Here is a 16,234-nt window from a genome sequence, read left to right as displayed (position 1 = left end):
AGTGGTAGGAGCTGTCAGGCTGAGTATCGTGACAACCGGCCACCGTCCAGAGTAAAAATGCAAACATAATTTCCATGTCACCTTGCAGAAGGACCTCTGCTCAGCCTACTTGTGGCACGTCGACGTCTTTTCTAGTTTGTCCTTGAAAAGCTGAGTCACTTATTAAAGTGTCGTACTCCTGGGAAGGGAGGTGTTCCAGTGACAGGAGTACACACAAGGGACCCTTCCGTCTTTCCTCCTTCTGACCTTTCTACTTCTTGTCTCCTAACTCTGTTTCAAAGGGTTTCTTTTGAAAAGTTGGCTGCCTTTTGCTCAGAAGGTCCCTCTTCATCTAAACGAGGGGGCTCTTCATAGCATGTTTCCCGTAAAGAATTCAACAATACTTTTTTTGGGGGGGGAGCACAACGAGGTCCCCAACACAAGTCAGCTACTTCACCTGACACTCAGCTGAAGAAAGTAGCTATTTATTATGAGTGAAAGCATTTGAAGATAGGCATTTCAAGGGATTCTTTTCAAAGGAGATTTTGCCCACGCGTGATTTTGGCCTTACAATGCTGATTTAACGATTTGTCAATAGAACTAAAGTCACTCGAGTGTCACTTTAGTCACCTGTGTAAGCATGTGGAAAGCATATTTCTAGTCAACCCATTGCTAAATGTGCCTACCACAGAATCGAGTGAGAGGCATTGGCTTCTGTAACCTTGCTCACTACCAACAAAAGTACCCGAAGATGCCCTCCCAGGTACATCGTTAGTCTCTCGGAATGATTAAATGGCTATCTGGCCCTATTTACCTTCCTGTTTTCACGTCCTGCAATGAAGTGCGAATGGCCAACTCAGGGAGCGTGGGGCAGGGCTAGCGCAGAGCTAGAGTGGAATCCGAAGGTGCTTGAGTGTTTGCTCTCATGGAATGTAGGGAAGGAGAAAGAGACAGATCATAACCAGCATGCACAAGAAAAATGGGAGAAATTGCAGACCCAGAACGAATGGGCTTACAGAATGCATGGGAAACTATGATTACACTGATTTAGGCTGAGTTTCCTTTGGCTCTCCTTTTTCTTTCTATCACTGATGGTCGTGGTGGGAAGAGTCTTTGGTTTCAGGGCCCAGAAGTAAAATAAACAAATACAATTTGGGGGGAGCTTGAGGACGTCACCCAAAACTACACATAAAAGGAATCAGATAATGATAGGCTGTTGATTTTTAAATACAGCTTATTAACTCAAATCCCTCTTTAAGAGTTAACGGAGACAGTATAGGGTGTGTCCTGTTAAAGACATTTTCCTAGAGCTAGTTCCACCCCTTGCCCTCGTATCTGATTCTATGTACTTCAAAATGCCATTAGTTCACTCGAGTGACTTTAGTTCTATTGACAATGTTAATTCTCTGCCCGTACAAACCAGAGGCTACTCGGGATAAGCTGATTTTTGTTTATTATCTGACAAGACTCAAGATTACACTAAACTGATTTTGGTATGTGTCCCTTCAACCTAATGGTATTGGACTGCTCCTCTCAACTTAACCACTGGAGTTGAATGCCTCCTTGTATTAGATTTATACCCGAAATAAAAGTCACGCGCCATTTAAAATCAGCTACAGTAGTTTGCAAAAGGGTATATGTAATTGTGCAGGTTTAAACTATTAGTAAATTGAAAGGTTGGTGTGAGTGATCGCACATGTACTTGAGCTAAAACTATTTCTAAGTGCAAGTCTAAAGATCTGTTTCTCTTCCAGCACATGATTAATTTGTTCATGCCAGGGCTGCTGATGGCTTGCGGCCGGCATCATGTCACACAGGTCTCGGCAGGTTTGAATCAATAGGGTCCTATGTTGTCGCTGCTTCAAACTTTCACTGTCCCTTTCTATTAGACTGAGCAATCAGATATCAGGCAAGACCAAAACAACACGAAAAAATTCTGAACAGAGAAAAAGCACTATTTTATAAAATTCTATGGATGCAAAATGGAACTGATTAGAACCTACATCTATATTTATGTGTTTATGTTGCTAGACATCATTTTTTTAAAAATATTTGATGGTCCTAGAACATGGCTACTTGTAAAACGTCTGGGCCCATATCATCTTAGTGTCTTTCCGAAGAGCTGGTACTCCCGCCCAGGATCATCTGGAGTAGAAACAAAACCAGGACGATCGGAAAATGAAGCTTTGTGCACCGACTCCAGCTTACCATAAGGAACCATTCAGTCTTGCCAAAAACATAAGTCTTTGATGAATCCTTACTGGTCACTATGTGCTTTACTTTTCTGACACTGTTTTTTAAAGTCTTTTGTAAAGGAGTCCTTCCTCCCTGAAGAGCTTTCTGTCTGCACAGTCTGACCTTACGTCTCTCGAGTTCAAAAGAAGACAACTGTCAGAACAGAACGTGACTTTGCAATGACCGATCCTCGGTAACAGGCCACACCTCCAAGGAGAGGTGCCCTGAGCAGGCGGGCCCTGCTGCTAGAAGGCAGATTTTTTAAAACTGTGTGAACACTTTTAATATATTACTACTCCTCTGGGAACTAGCTACTTTTCTTCCCACTTCAGAAAACACATAATGGGACTTTGTGTTTCAATTTAACGTCCCTTGAAAACGGAAATCTTTCCCCTTATGAGAAAAAAAAGAAAAAAAAAAGCAAGGAGGGAGACTAAAAGCAAGAGAGAAATGAATTAGGCAGTCTCCAAAGCACACTGGCTCAACTGGGAAACTGCGACCAAAGCAAGCTCCATAATAATATAATGACCTTTAATGAGTGTCTTGGGAAACAATACGGCCCCAGCATAAAAGACAAAGGGCAAAACCCATCATGGCTCTCCTGACACTAATTCAAAATGATTTTCAGAACAACTAAAGAATGTAAGAGAAGTAATCTGATCCGCCCATCTGACCTCACTTTGATTCAAGGGCCCTTCTCCTGCCATTTCTAATTGTCAAACCCTCTACATTTCACATCTGCTCATATTTAATGAAAAGCCCACTCTCGCCACTGCTCTTTGAGTCAACCAGCTCTGTCAAATGGGCACCACCCAAACCCACCACCAGCAAGGGAAGCCCAGGGATTGCTATTAGAGCCCTGCCAGTGGGATTCTGCGTAGAGATAGACATTTTTTAATTGGAGAAGAAGGGCTTACATGGGTGCATGAAGGGGCTCAAATTGGAATGGATTTTTCTAACTTATTATTAATGGTCAAAGGTGAGAGGACTCACACAGGGGTGGATGAAATCTGCTTTCTTTCGATGCCGTGAGGACGGCGGGGAAACTGATGAAACAGAGGAGGCGACCCCCCCACCCCTGAGCTGTCAGTATCAGTTAACGCTTCCACATACAGCCCAAAGCTCCGTGTTTTCTACGGTGGGGCTGATTTGGGAGGATAGAGAAGGACAACAGTCTCACGCACAGGATGTTTCCAAGAGGATGGGACAATCCCACCCTAAGTTTTTCTTCTCTTGGCCTCCATCAATGTTTGGATTAAATTGCAGAGATGAGAAATCCCTCCAATTATGGTTTCTCCTGGATGAAATGGAAATTACACACGCTGGGTATCACGGGCCTCACACAGGGGACACACATGTTACTGTGATTGGTATGGGCAGCTCTTGCCAAGACACGACCACATACAGCCCAAATGGCTCCTTCCTTTTCTCCACTGAATTCCTGGCCAAGGTTTGAGAGCCTAGTGGTTATCTGAAAACAGAAGAAGTTGTGCCTTAGGCAGACGGGTAACCCCCGTGGCTGGTGGTCCCGTTCACGGCCATCAGTCAAAGATGTGGCCAAACGGTGCCACCACAGCTCACCACTTTGCTCTTCCTCCCCCAGTTCCCGTCTTGAACCTAGTGTCTTGCCGGACATCTTAGACAAACAAATCCCTTGTGCGGTTGCAACCGAGTTCTCCTTGCCACGTCATAGGAACTAGCAAGAATTCTCACGATGAGAATAAAAGGGTAAAGGTTCATACTGTGGCATCTGAACAAAAGATTTGAAAGGAGCTTCCTTCCTAGAATTTTAGGCAAATGTGGTTGGGACAGTCCAAAATCCCTCTCGACACAACCTCTATTAAGTATCACTTTTAAAAATGAATCCTATTTCTTGGCACTGTTCTGGAAGAACAGCGAATTGTGAAGAAGAAAGGACGATTCTCTGGTCCCAGCTATAACTTTTCCAAGTGACTCTACAACAGTTAGATGCCCAGATTGTGCCTCAGACCCGAGCAGCAGGTTCAAACACCAGCATGTGGCCCAGCATACCACTCCGCTGCATACAGTGACGTCAGGGCCCCCTCAGCCCCGGGAGCCTCTGTGGATCACTGTCCCACAAGCACACCATGCTGGGACCACTTCCAACACCAGCACATATCAGTCAGCAAGTTCCCCGCATCCCAGCACCTCAGGGTGCACACTGGGGCTTTCAGTAATATCACCGGGCAACCGTCGGTAAAATACCCGCGAAGTCCACGCGGCGGACCAGGATGAGGGAGGTGTCAGGAACCTGGTGTAGGTCAGCATTGCCGGTTGCCAGCAGCTAGACCCTGACCTTTGGTTCTTTACCATCCCTGACCTTGTGGGTGAACGAAGAAGACTGACCTCACAGTCCTGTACAGCGGACTCCAGGAAATCATGGCAGCTCACGGCTTATAGTTTTTGTTGTTATTCGGAATCACAATTGCTACAGGAGACCTTAGTTAAAGTGTGAGATTCTATTTTTGGGAAAAAATAATGCTCCTTTGAATTAGTCAGCTTTCTGAGGGAAGCCCTAGACTGCATCAGTCAATAGAGGTTTACAGGTTTAGAATACTCATTTCCAGAACATAGGACACAATCTGGCACTGGAGGAACAAGATACAGGTTAAAAAGACAAAGTTTAAAAAATAAAAGAAAGAAATCCACATTCATCTTAACCCTGTTGTATTTTGGAAACTATCTAATTTAATGATTTAATAATTTAGTGATTTAAATAATTTAATGATTTAAATAATTTTAAATAATTTAGTGATTTAAATAATTTAATGATTTAATAATTTAATCTACTTTTACTTGTTCCCTCTCCTTCCTCCCTGCAACCCAATCCGATGGATAGCCTTGACCCAAATATTAAGATATGCATTTGCACACATCTTTGTATTAATACAGTATTTGACTTGTTGTCACATTAATTTCCATTTATATTTATTTAAAGGAGAAAGAGGGAGACTATCACTAGACTCTACTATCACAGTCCTGCATGCCATTCCCAGAAGCGCAACGAGTTAACAGAATGGAAGGGAGGCCTTCCCTAGCAGGTACACAGGGACATAGGCAGCGAGGACAACATCCATCACCATATACAAGGTCACACTGGGAAGAAAACATCAGCCGGACGGACTCACAAGAACCACAGGGCACACAACACAAGACGGGGATGATACCACAGACAGCACAGACATGGAACTCCGTGTGTCGGGGTCAAACTTACAGGCACGGAAACTGGTGGAGCAATCATTAACAGAGACAGAAGAAAGTGGGAAGGTTCTCTCAAGGGTGTCCATGTTAGCACGCACACGGCCTGACATGCACGAGCAGTCACGCTCAGAACGTCCGCAATCAAAACAACATGCCCGTCTCATTCTCTTGTAGATGGACATCTTGGCTATCATCATGTGGTTGGATGGAGGAGAGGAAGAGCGGTAGTTAATGGCAAGGTCACACACAGCAAGGCAGCTAGAAGGGAGCTAAAGGGATTTAACACAGGTCTTAGTTCACATTAACAGTCTTGACCCAGAAAAAAAAAAAAATGCAGAGTGACTGCTGGTAACAGTTTGGTTGTACATCAAAAAAAGCAGCGAAAATATAAATTGCCTTTATCATCCCCCAAGGCTGTTGTGTATTATTTTTCTCCCCAGGTAAAGTGGGTGACTACAGGAAGCAGGCATGGCTGATTACAATCAGGTTCTTGGATGAGAAGAAGAGCACGTTAGAGACAGCAAAAATGTAACCAACATTTTTCCCCTGGCGCAATTAATACAGGAGGTCAAAATAAACACACAGCCAATCAATTAATTGCTTATTTGGTACAATAAATGGTTTTTGCAAGATGCAAAATATCTAATATGTAGGCTTTCTAATTTCCATCCATTTCTGGGCATGAGGCAGAGCCTAGGACAAGTTTTCATCAAATTAGATATGAAACGATTACATGTTAATATAGAATCTGAGGATGCCTCTGCTGAACTTCCCCAGAGTGAGTTTACATGATGCCTACAGGAATTTAAATTTACTCTTGACAGAACAAATATCCAAATCTGTCCATATAAGAAATGCAGCTACTCAAGGCTAACGCTGCGTATTTGACATTAAAGGCAGTTCACAAATAAGAAATCACCAAAAGCATATGAGATGTTGGTCTATTGGAATGCATTTAGCTACTCATGGGTGTATTTTCTGCTTAAAGCTGGGAGAATCTGAAAATCACATCTGCTTTTCTCTCCCCACCCACTGAAAATCCAGAAAGCCATTGAGCTATTGGTTAATCGTAATTTTTTCTTATACTGAAAATATTGGACAAAATAGATTAGAGATTATAAAACATGAAGTAAGAAATTAGGTCCCACATAAAATATCTTATTTATATTTGCGTGCAGCATTGATAGCTCTTCTAAAGCTGATATCGTAGGATCTGGCCTGCCTGGGGATCCAACTTGAGTGCTGACCTACCAAGTGCAAACCTTGCTGGACATCACCGTAGTGGTTCTCAAGACACTTCACCCTTAACCTTCAAGCCAATTTATATTTCAGTACGAGGAGCTTTTTTGTGCCTCATTTTGATGCTACAACAGGCAAACGTGTTTGCTTATCAATTAGCATGAACCAGCCTGCTTCTCTCACAGGATTGGAGAAGAACTCGTATTTATTCCAAACATCATAGCCAAATAGTAAGCCTGAACCAGAAAGGTGTTATTCCCTGCACCCACACCTTCCATTTTCAAAGTCATTTTCCCCCCTCTTTCTTTTTCTTTGTGGAGAATGGTTGCACTCTTACTTTAAAATATGGCTTCTGGTTTTGCCCTCTTTGAATGTTACAGTCACCAGGAAGAGGGGTTTAAATCTCTCAAATGGGTCAAGTCCTGTTCTAAGACCTTTATGACTTGCCATACAGTATATTTGTCAAGCAGGGGTAACATTATGATTGTAAAGAACAGGCACTGGGGGAGATGAATGAGAGATCCGTTCCTGTTTAAACTTGGCTCCCATTTTTAGTGACATGTTCTTTTAGCATCCTAGCTAGCTGGTTGTTCAGATCATCATCATGCAGCCCCAGCCCTCTTGAATGCGTGGTACATCATTCCTGAGCTGAGCTTTTACCAAAAAAAAAAAAAGAAAAGAAAAGTTCCACTATAGCATTTGAATTGGAAGACTTTAGAAGGTATGGTATGAATACCCAGACACCCCAAACAGTAGTAGTTGAAGTCAAGAAAGAGGAAAAAGTCTTCAGCTGAAGACACAAAAATAAAATTATTTTACACTCATCCAGATCTGATGGACAACTTGTAGACTGCTCACTTATTTTTGGCTCGGTTCTTTTACTGGAAATATTGATTTGTTATTTACACAGAGGAGGGAAACAAAGATAATTTTTTGTTTCACTGTAAATAAATTGTTTTGAAAAAAATTTAATCAAATGCTGTAGCAGAAGAGAAGCCCATCAAACTCTGAAATGCTATGCTTCTCATTAGCAACAGTCCCTGGTTTTCATTTCCATACTGCCATTTTGGGTTCATATATAATAATAGAATCTGACACATTTATAGGGAAAGAGAGTTCTTCTATATATACCGTCTTTAAGGACAAGGGGAGGGCGGATGAGGCAGAATAACTTTTGAAACGATTCTGTCAGAGGTAAGCCCATCATAATGGGTGATTTTAAACCTCGTACTTGATAAGGGCTTCAGGTGGAAACACAACTTCAACCCAGTGCCTCTCAGGAACTGTTTGCAACGGTTATTGCTGGCTGTTCTGGAGACCATGCATTGTTCTAAAATTTCATATTGTTAGCATGCAGGAACAGGCTGAAACTGGTAATCGAAGCAGCAAAAAACCATTTGCTATAAGAAGATTAAATGTTAATTATAAGCAGTCACATTCCAAAGCAGCATATGCATAAAAAAGCAAACATGCTATTACTAGTCATTCCTCCCCAGTCATCATTTTTACACTCACACCAAATACAAAATAGAAATCTCAAAAGACAAACAAGCACCACCACAAAAAAAAAAAAAAAAACCCAGCAAGAATGATCAGTGAGAGGCTCAAAGACAAGACAGAAACAGTTAAAAATGATTGAGCCCCACATGTTGACAAACCTTTGTGAATTACAATGTCTAGACCAAGGTGCCACCGGCTGGGAGGGTGGCTCTCTCGCTCTACTTCTGGAATAGTCCCATTTTCATTGACACCCCCCACCCCTTTGACGTCTTCACCTACACACTTCCGGGCCCAATCTCTTAACAGGTAAGCCCAGCTGACCTCCCTTCTGGTGGAGCGATTCATCAGGCTTGAAGGATGTGCGTTGCGTCCCAGCTAGGAAGAAAGAGCCCTCCTCTGGGCCATTAAATGGGTCCTGAACAAGCACTTTAACTAAAAACGTTTGATCATTTGCCCACGTGGTGGGAGCTATTCCAGAGGATGTGGACATTGTGTGTAAAATTATACTCTCAAGTTGTAAAATAAAATTATATCAAAATTAAGTCGTGGCTCTCCTGATTTGGAAAACACCACCCCTTGTCCCCTTCAACTCTCTGGCTTCCTAATCCTCCGGTTTTGTTTTAGCGAATCACGGATATTCAGAACCGCTGGTGTTTTAGTTCCATTTCCCCGTGACTGTTTCCTTTTCTGGAGTCGATGTGGGTTAGAAGGTTAATTTCAGATATCAGAGTGCCACTTAAAACTCCCAAGGTTAGGTTTCAAAGAGCAACTTTGAAAGTTTCAGTATTTATTTAAACCAGAAATAAGTTTCTTAATCTACTCCCTGGACACATAAAGTGCCCTCTCACCTTTGGCGTTTGCTGATTTTCTTTTTCACATCGTCACCCAACGCTCTCTTCCCAAATCCCAAGCCTCAGAAAAAAGGAATTTTCCGCAGGAGCTCAATGGTAATGCAAAGTAGATCTATGAGGACATCTAGTGGATCCGTGTGGAAGAGCAGCTAATCAACAGACTACCTGAACTAGCTGGCCTTTCTCTGCAAGGGAGCAGGAAGGGACACTGTGTGCCTCCAAGAATTGACATCTGTGCAGTGTCATCTCAGTTCAGTGGTTCTTACAATTCCCAGCGGATGTTCAGGGGCCAGTGGGGATGAAGTGGTGAATTCTAGGAGTTGGTTCAAGAGTGGCGACTTGCAAACACGTTGGCTCTGCAGCCATGGCCAGCAGAGTGGGACCAGTTCAGCAGCAGCTGGCTGGGCCTCCTCAAAGCCGTGCTGCCACTTCCTGAGACAGGAAACAGACAAGAGTGTGTCTCCAGTAGGTGTGAAGACTGTAGCTACTTGTCATTCCGTCTTAGGGCTTTTGGAACTTTATGCTCAATTAATTGGCCCCATAGGCCAGCTTAACTCAGGGAAAGCAGAAATATAAGCCTCTGGGGACTCCGTTTTCTCTTTGGCCCACGTCACAAGGTTCTTGTTCTTGGACTGGTGCCACCGATTCAAAGAGGTTATGTGGTTGCCAAGAATGAGACCCTGGGTCTCACCTTCCTCCAAAGAACTCTGGCTTAGCCCTTTTACAATTTGAGAAAAAGCTTCTATGTGCTTTCCTTCACCACAAGGGAGTGGATATTCATCCAATATTTCCATTAGGACTTCCTAGTGCTATTTGTAGAGATAAAATGAAAGTATTTCCCTAATGGACATCATCAAAGCTATGTGTTTACTCTTAAGTGTTTAAAAATGGGGGATTTCTCAGACCTACTCTCGGACCACTTTTCCTATATTTTCAAGGGTCGTGATCACGAGAAGAGAAACCTGTACTCAAGCGGCTGATGTAGATGTGGCTGGGTTACTGCACTTTCCTTGTGTCAAAGTGACAATCAGCTGTCACACTCAGGATCTCTGCCGGTTAGCCCTTCTGAGCCAAGCCTGGAATGAAGAGGGAGTTGGACTCCATCCTGTGCTCAGCACCATCTGCCTCCTGCATCAGCAACCAAATGGCCAGCCAATTTCCAACTGCAGAATCTTAATTTCCAGGGTGGGTTGGAAGGGGCGGGAAAAGCAGCGCAGGACTGAGAGGCTCAGGTGGAGTTTTCCAACGGCCGGAGAAAAAGTATTCTAGGTTCAAATGGAGCAAATTCAAAGGAAGACTAGCGTGGATGAAGAAAATATCTGCCTTTCAGTTCACAGATACTTTTTAGGTCGCAATGACATGTTTAAGACCAATCCCAGTGAAGGAAGGATGAATTCCAAGCCTGAACCCTGAAGCTGCTCTTCACATGCTCAGCAGCAACTAAAATTAGAACAAGAAGCCTCCACGGAACGAAAAAGTCCACCGAGGTAGAGGGTTGAGACATGCTTTTGATGTGACCCTGGGAATCGGCGAGCATTCTTTCCAGTCCTGTAAATGAGGAATGATGTCTTCACTTAGCCAAATTCCTCCTATTCGCTTCTGCAGGGAGAAGAAAGATCTGCCAGGTGGTTTTCCAAGAACAGAAAGAGGGGAAAGAAAAAGCTAGTTAATGTCAGTGGCCCTAAGTACACAGAACAGAACTAGAGGATCCTGCCTTCCACACCAAGCGGCGGCCGTGGAAGGCAGAGGCATTTGGCACCAGAGCTGTTTGGTGACTGACATCCCCTTTCCTGTCTGCTTCCGAAGGATCACGAGGTACAGTAGGCGCCTCTGCAGGTATGAGAGTGGCACATGCCCTCGAGCCAGCCTTCCCAGTGCTCTGCAGATAAAGGGAGCCACGGAGTCCATCTTGGCGACGTTGTGTGACAGACTCAAGACGTCACTGATTTGTTTTGTTTGTACACTGAGCATTCTAGAGCCTCGAACTCTGAAGACTAGCCAGAACCAGACGACCCCCTTGCACGGTGCAAAGGCAAGGAGAGTTCTGAGTGCTGGGATGTCTCCAGATGCCAGGACCACTGGACTGAACTGGTCTGCAGGCTGGGTCTCATTTTCCATGGAGTCTCCCGCGAGTCCGTGAGTAGAGACCTGAGGACGCTCACTGCTGGTACTCCTGAAGCAGCATTGCCCGGAGTCACACACAGAAACGCTGGCCCTGAAATGGCCCCATCGTGTTGGGTGAGAGGGGCCCTACTCTGTGAGTAAGTTAGGGGCTCAGAGACTTAACATTTACTTGTTCGGACTTCTACACGGCTCCCTGACGAAAAGGAACATTGTCCTTGAGCCATTTTTTTCCACCTGAAACAAGTAAATGGATCTTCCAAGATGCCTGACTAACACCCACAGCAGAACTGGGTATGTCCCAGTGGGTACTGATTGAAAGGAGAACTTTATTTTAAAGCAAGGGAACTTCGTAGACTGTAGGAAATAATTACCACTGTGGAAATACTTGTCTCCGGTAAGGTGGCTTAAGATACTTACAATCCCAAAGTTTGGTGTCCAGTTAATTCTCTAGCAAGCACTTCCTCGCATAGAGAGGTACGTATATTATAATAAATACATTGCTCTCTCTATAAAATATCTCTATGCTTACATATAAAAATGTTCATTTTTACATACAAAGTACTGGTATATATCATATATATATATCACAACATAGGAATATATATGTAGCATATGTGTTTCCTTCAGGATAGGAATTCAAGCTCAGCAGCAGAGACCAGGTCTAATTTATCGAAGGCGAGCATGACAATGACCTCCAATTGACGAGGCATCTACAGCTATAGTGGTAATTACCTCAGCCTACTCAGTGTCCCCTAAAGGTCCCGAGACAAGGCCTTCAAGAGAAACACTGTGGTCAAGGTCTTATTTTCAAATGGAAAAATAAGACAGTGCCAGAAGCTGGCAAGAGGCTGGGGGATGGGAAGATGAACGGAGGGGGGTTCCCTGCTCTGGGGGGTCTCCAGCCCCAGGCTACTCTGCAGACCATGTTGGATGAGAGAGTTGGGGCATGATGTCACTGCTACATGCAACATAAATACCAAAAGAAAAAAGGAAACTGAAACTGTACAGAAAATAAAAGAAGTATCTCTTCTAGAGAAAGACAGGGGGAACTGGACTCCGGGCTACTGGGAACCCGTTTTACTCACAATATATCACTACCAGTGTGCAGTTAAAATAGAGTAGGGGCCGTATTCCAAGGCAGCAAAGAGAAAAAAAATAAATCAAAAATATGTCAATGATTAGAAGTTCAAGAAAATTCCTTCAAACACATCAATTCAGACATGACTTGTGCCCTGGGAGTCCACCCTTTGGCAAACTTATACAGGCTGGGGGAAAAAATGTAAATCATTAGACCAGGTTTGTTATACAGAAGAAAAAAATGGGTAAATAGTAGATTCTGAGAGCTTGCTCCTTGGCCAGACAGCTGAATTTGACTCTCTTCCTTGATGGAATGCTATGAAGAAATGGAAAGAAATGCAAAAGTTAAACTATACTACCACAGGATTTCCGGAAATGGAATGTCCACACTCGATATTTCTCCAGATAGTATGGCATGAAATGTTCAGGGTGAATGGGGAGGTGGGGGTGGGGCTGGAAGGGGAAGAGCTAGGTTGGGAGGGGAGGGTTAGGAAGCTGCGGATAAAGACCAATGACTGTCATCAGCTCTGCCCTCATGGAGGTGTATCATTCTAGGGTGAATTATTAATACCTGGTCTAATAGGTTTGGACCAATGACTGTGTGGGTGAGCTGCCCTCTCCAGCTTAGGGCGCCGGGCAATGTGCCCTCAAACGCACAGGAACCCCTGCAATTCATTATTCACAGTTCTAGCTCCTTATAATCAAAGTTTCTTTGCAACCAAAACCCATCTTCCCCAATTTCCTGACTTGCCTGGTATGCATGGGGATGTTCATGTTTAATAATTCACTTTATTCTGACCACCCCTTACACATACACATCTGCATCCTGCCCTCTGTAACACAGGCTGCTATGGCCTTTTAATTAGGAAGAACAATATTTGGACAATTTTGATTGTTATCAAACATTAACCTCACAGCCGGAGGCCTCATTGAGATGAGAAGCCCAAGAGGGAAGGGGGTACAGAGAGACGGGGGCAAGACCCCTGTCACACTGGCTCAGCTTTGGGATTCCACGGCAATCCATGCCACGCATGGTGAGAGACCACACACTTCACTAGCTGAACCAGCTTTAAGGGGAGCGAAGAGAATAAAATTATTTCAAACAATTATGTGCCTTTCCCTCCAGGATGAAGTTAAAGTCAACTGCTGTTTGCTTGTCTGGAACCAGGATGGAAAAATACCCTAGAGGCCAAATCCTCATTTCTAGGAACCTAAAAGCTTTCTGCTGAGTTCCACTGCAGTGCCTACGAGTAACATTCCATATCAGAGCGGGGGTCAGAGACACTTTCTCTCCCTCATTCTGCCTTCTACCGTTGCCCTCCTAGAGTCTGTTCTCTGTCCAGTCACCATGGAGGTCATCTAATACAGGAATTGAGGATGTTATGTCCTTGCTCAAATCTCCCAATAGCTGTATCAATTATAGGACTAAAACCCAGGTTTCTCATCATGGCCCCTGCCTTCCTCTCTGACCTCATTTCATTCCACTCTTTCCCCAGTCCCACCAGCCCCACTGGCCTTCCTTCCTTCCTTCCAACACTTCAAACTTATTCCTGCCTCTTGACCTTTGCCCTTGCTCTTCTACCAGCCTGGACAAGGTCTCAGCTTCAATGTCACCTTCCAAGGGAGGCCTTCCAGATCTTTCTGGCTAAAGCAGCATCCTGACAAGTTCCCCATACCCACAGGCAGTCTCCTCTTTCTTCATGGCATTTCACTCTATCTGCATTTAATAGTTTCTATGATGATTGTTTGTCTCCATTCACTAAAGTGAAGACTTCAGAAGAACAGCGATGTTATCTTGTTCACCCCTCCATCCCTGGCACCAAGAATCCACCTGGCACAAAGAAAGTACTCAGAAATATGTGGATGGCTAATCAATAAGTGAATTTCTGTGGTACTCCATGGGACCAGGTTCTTTGGCAGATATCGGGACATGGGTAATTGGCCTCGAAACTCTCCTGCATTTTCCACCCCCCTTCATTACGAGAGTTTCCTTACAAAGGAGTTGACCCTTTTGTATTTGTTACTCTCGTTTACTTCCACCTTGGGATACTATGTTCCTCTGATGGATATGATCTGGGGGATGCCTGGTCATCCGAGCTCTGTTTCCGTGTTCACAGCCAACTAAGCAGTGCTGGGGTGGACAGCCTCGTAAGGAGGGCCTTTCGTGTCAATGAGTCCAGGGGATTGGAGGTGGGTTTGTTCTGGGCCTTATACCCCCTTAGATGCTCCCCTTAGGTTGTCAGAATCAGAGAATTCTTAGATCTCAAGAGCTTAGCGTCTCTTTGAGAGCTCAATAAATACTCACCTTAGTGAGGTGTCAGAGCTGGGGGGGAACGGGGACATGTGTGTTGAGTCAGTGGAGAAAGCATAACAACGGGCCTAAGCTGCCCCAAACTTGGGAACCAGCCGCCGAGGATTTCTACAGAAACTGCTCTGGACCAAGAGTGCTCCCATGGGTACTTGCCTAAGAGATCGAGTGTCTTCGTGCTCAAGCAGAGTGATATTTATATCTTACTGGTTTTATGTTACTGTGTCCCCCTTTAGGAATGCAGTGAAAAAAGCTCTTGTTTTGGTTGGCATATCCCAGGAATAGTGCTCTTCTTTCTGGTTTCTGCTTTTATGGGCGATCTTTCATAACTCTGTTTCTACTCTTCAGAACCACAATCATTGCCTTGCCCTTCTCTCTTGCAAAAATGATTAGAGCACTGAGTGCACAACATGGAAAGGCCTTTGGGTGAGCCTGAACCCCTGTCTGTTAGGTCTCTGTGACTCTTAGCCATCTCATCCTCCCACTAAACTTGGAGCCTTGGTTTCTTCTTTTTGTAAAATGGAATTAATAACATCCCCTGACAATTACCCAGGGTTACGGGGAGGATCAAACAAAATAATGATCATAAATAAGGAGCTCTGAAAATACTAAATCACCATAGGAAGGAAGGCATCATTATTATTGTTTTCTTTAGTGTCATGAACAACTTCTATTAGGCAATGCAACATAATTACTCTCGAGGCACGCCCACTTTAAGTCCTGGTTTCTCGGGAGCTCATGATCCAAAGTTCCTGACTTACCATATCTTTCTCAAGAGGTCCCATTAGCAAGCTGCTTTGGAAGAGATTTGAGACAGGATATGCCAGAAGCTACTGAGCCTGATCTAGTCTACCCCAAGGAGCAAAGGTGTTTGAGGTTGGTTATTGGAGCAATGGCAAATAAAGCTGATTGGTGATGGCCATGTTCTCTTCCTGGGCCAGTCTGAGGGTACTACAAGGGAAAGCTCTGGATCTTGGTATCAAACCTTGCAGCAGTCCCAAATGGAAAGAGAGTCAGCTCCCATTTGGGAGACAGCACCCTCGGACTCAGTTTCCCTTTCAGCCCTAGTACAGCCATCTTCACACTTGGTGGTCCCGTATCCACTGGAAATCACTTTGCAAAAATACTCCCTCCTCCATGGTCTTAGCTGTCCTCCTTTTCATGCACCGTACTGACTATGTTCAAGTGGACACAACCACTTTGGCATCCCTTCAGGGTCCGGAGGTGGGGATTAGGCACTAGGTTCACTCAAAGGTGCTGATGGTGGGGATTTTTCATCCTCTGCTCTAATAAAGCAAGGACAGGCATTTTTTCATGTCTCTTTAAACTGCTGGGTGAAACATAAACATAGTCAAGAAACCTCTTGATGTTTAGTGTTTCTTTAATAGGAAAAGGAGAAGGGAAACGAATTTGGGGAAAGGAAAAGGGGGGGAGGGGGAAAGAAACACTACTTACGCCGTTTGCAGCCGCATTTTTTTATTCTTTTGGGATCTGTGATGTCATCATGACAGGCCTTGCAGTAAAAAAATGCCCTGGAGAAAGAGAATGGAAAAACTGACACGTTTCATAATCCACCCGAATGAAACAAGCACCACATTTCCTCCACCGTGGTGCCAAATTAATGAAACACGCCAACACTAATTTCCTTTCATCTTTTGAAAGGTTTAGACGTTTACAGACGGGAATGTTTGTTGCAAGA

At 44.1% G+C, this 16,234-nt stretch overlaps 1 protein-coding gene across 17 annotated transcripts in view; it reads right to left on the bottom strand.

Annotated features, from left to right (window-relative positions):
* The window catches only part of KCNMA1 (potassium calcium-activated channel subfamily M alpha 1), a 712,149-nt gene that overhangs the window by 119,414 nt on the left and 576,501 nt on the right, over nt 1–16,234 (bottom strand). For 14 of the 17 annotated variants that reach the window (XM_081824024.1, XM_081824025.1, XM_081824026.1 and 11 more), the window contains exon 18: nt 15,991–16,067. In XM_081824024.1, the coding sequence (XP_081680150.1) occupies nt 15,991–16,067 (77 nt within the window). Of the gene's footprint in view, nt 1–5,449; nt 5,624–15,981; nt 16,068–16,234 lie in introns of all 17 variants that reach the window. The other 3 variants (XM_081824023.1, XM_081824027.1, XM_081824040.1) reach the window with 2 other exon arrangements.

Source organism: Leptonychotes weddellii, chromosome 6 (genome assembly GCF_054177405.1).
Source record: "Leptonychotes weddellii isolate Sample4059 chromosome 6, ASM5417740v2, whole genome shotgun sequence".
Taxonomy (NCBI): Eukaryota; Metazoa; Chordata; class Mammalia; order Carnivora; family Phocidae; genus Leptonychotes; species Leptonychotes weddellii.
This window is presented reverse-complemented; position numbering and strand designations above follow the sequence as displayed.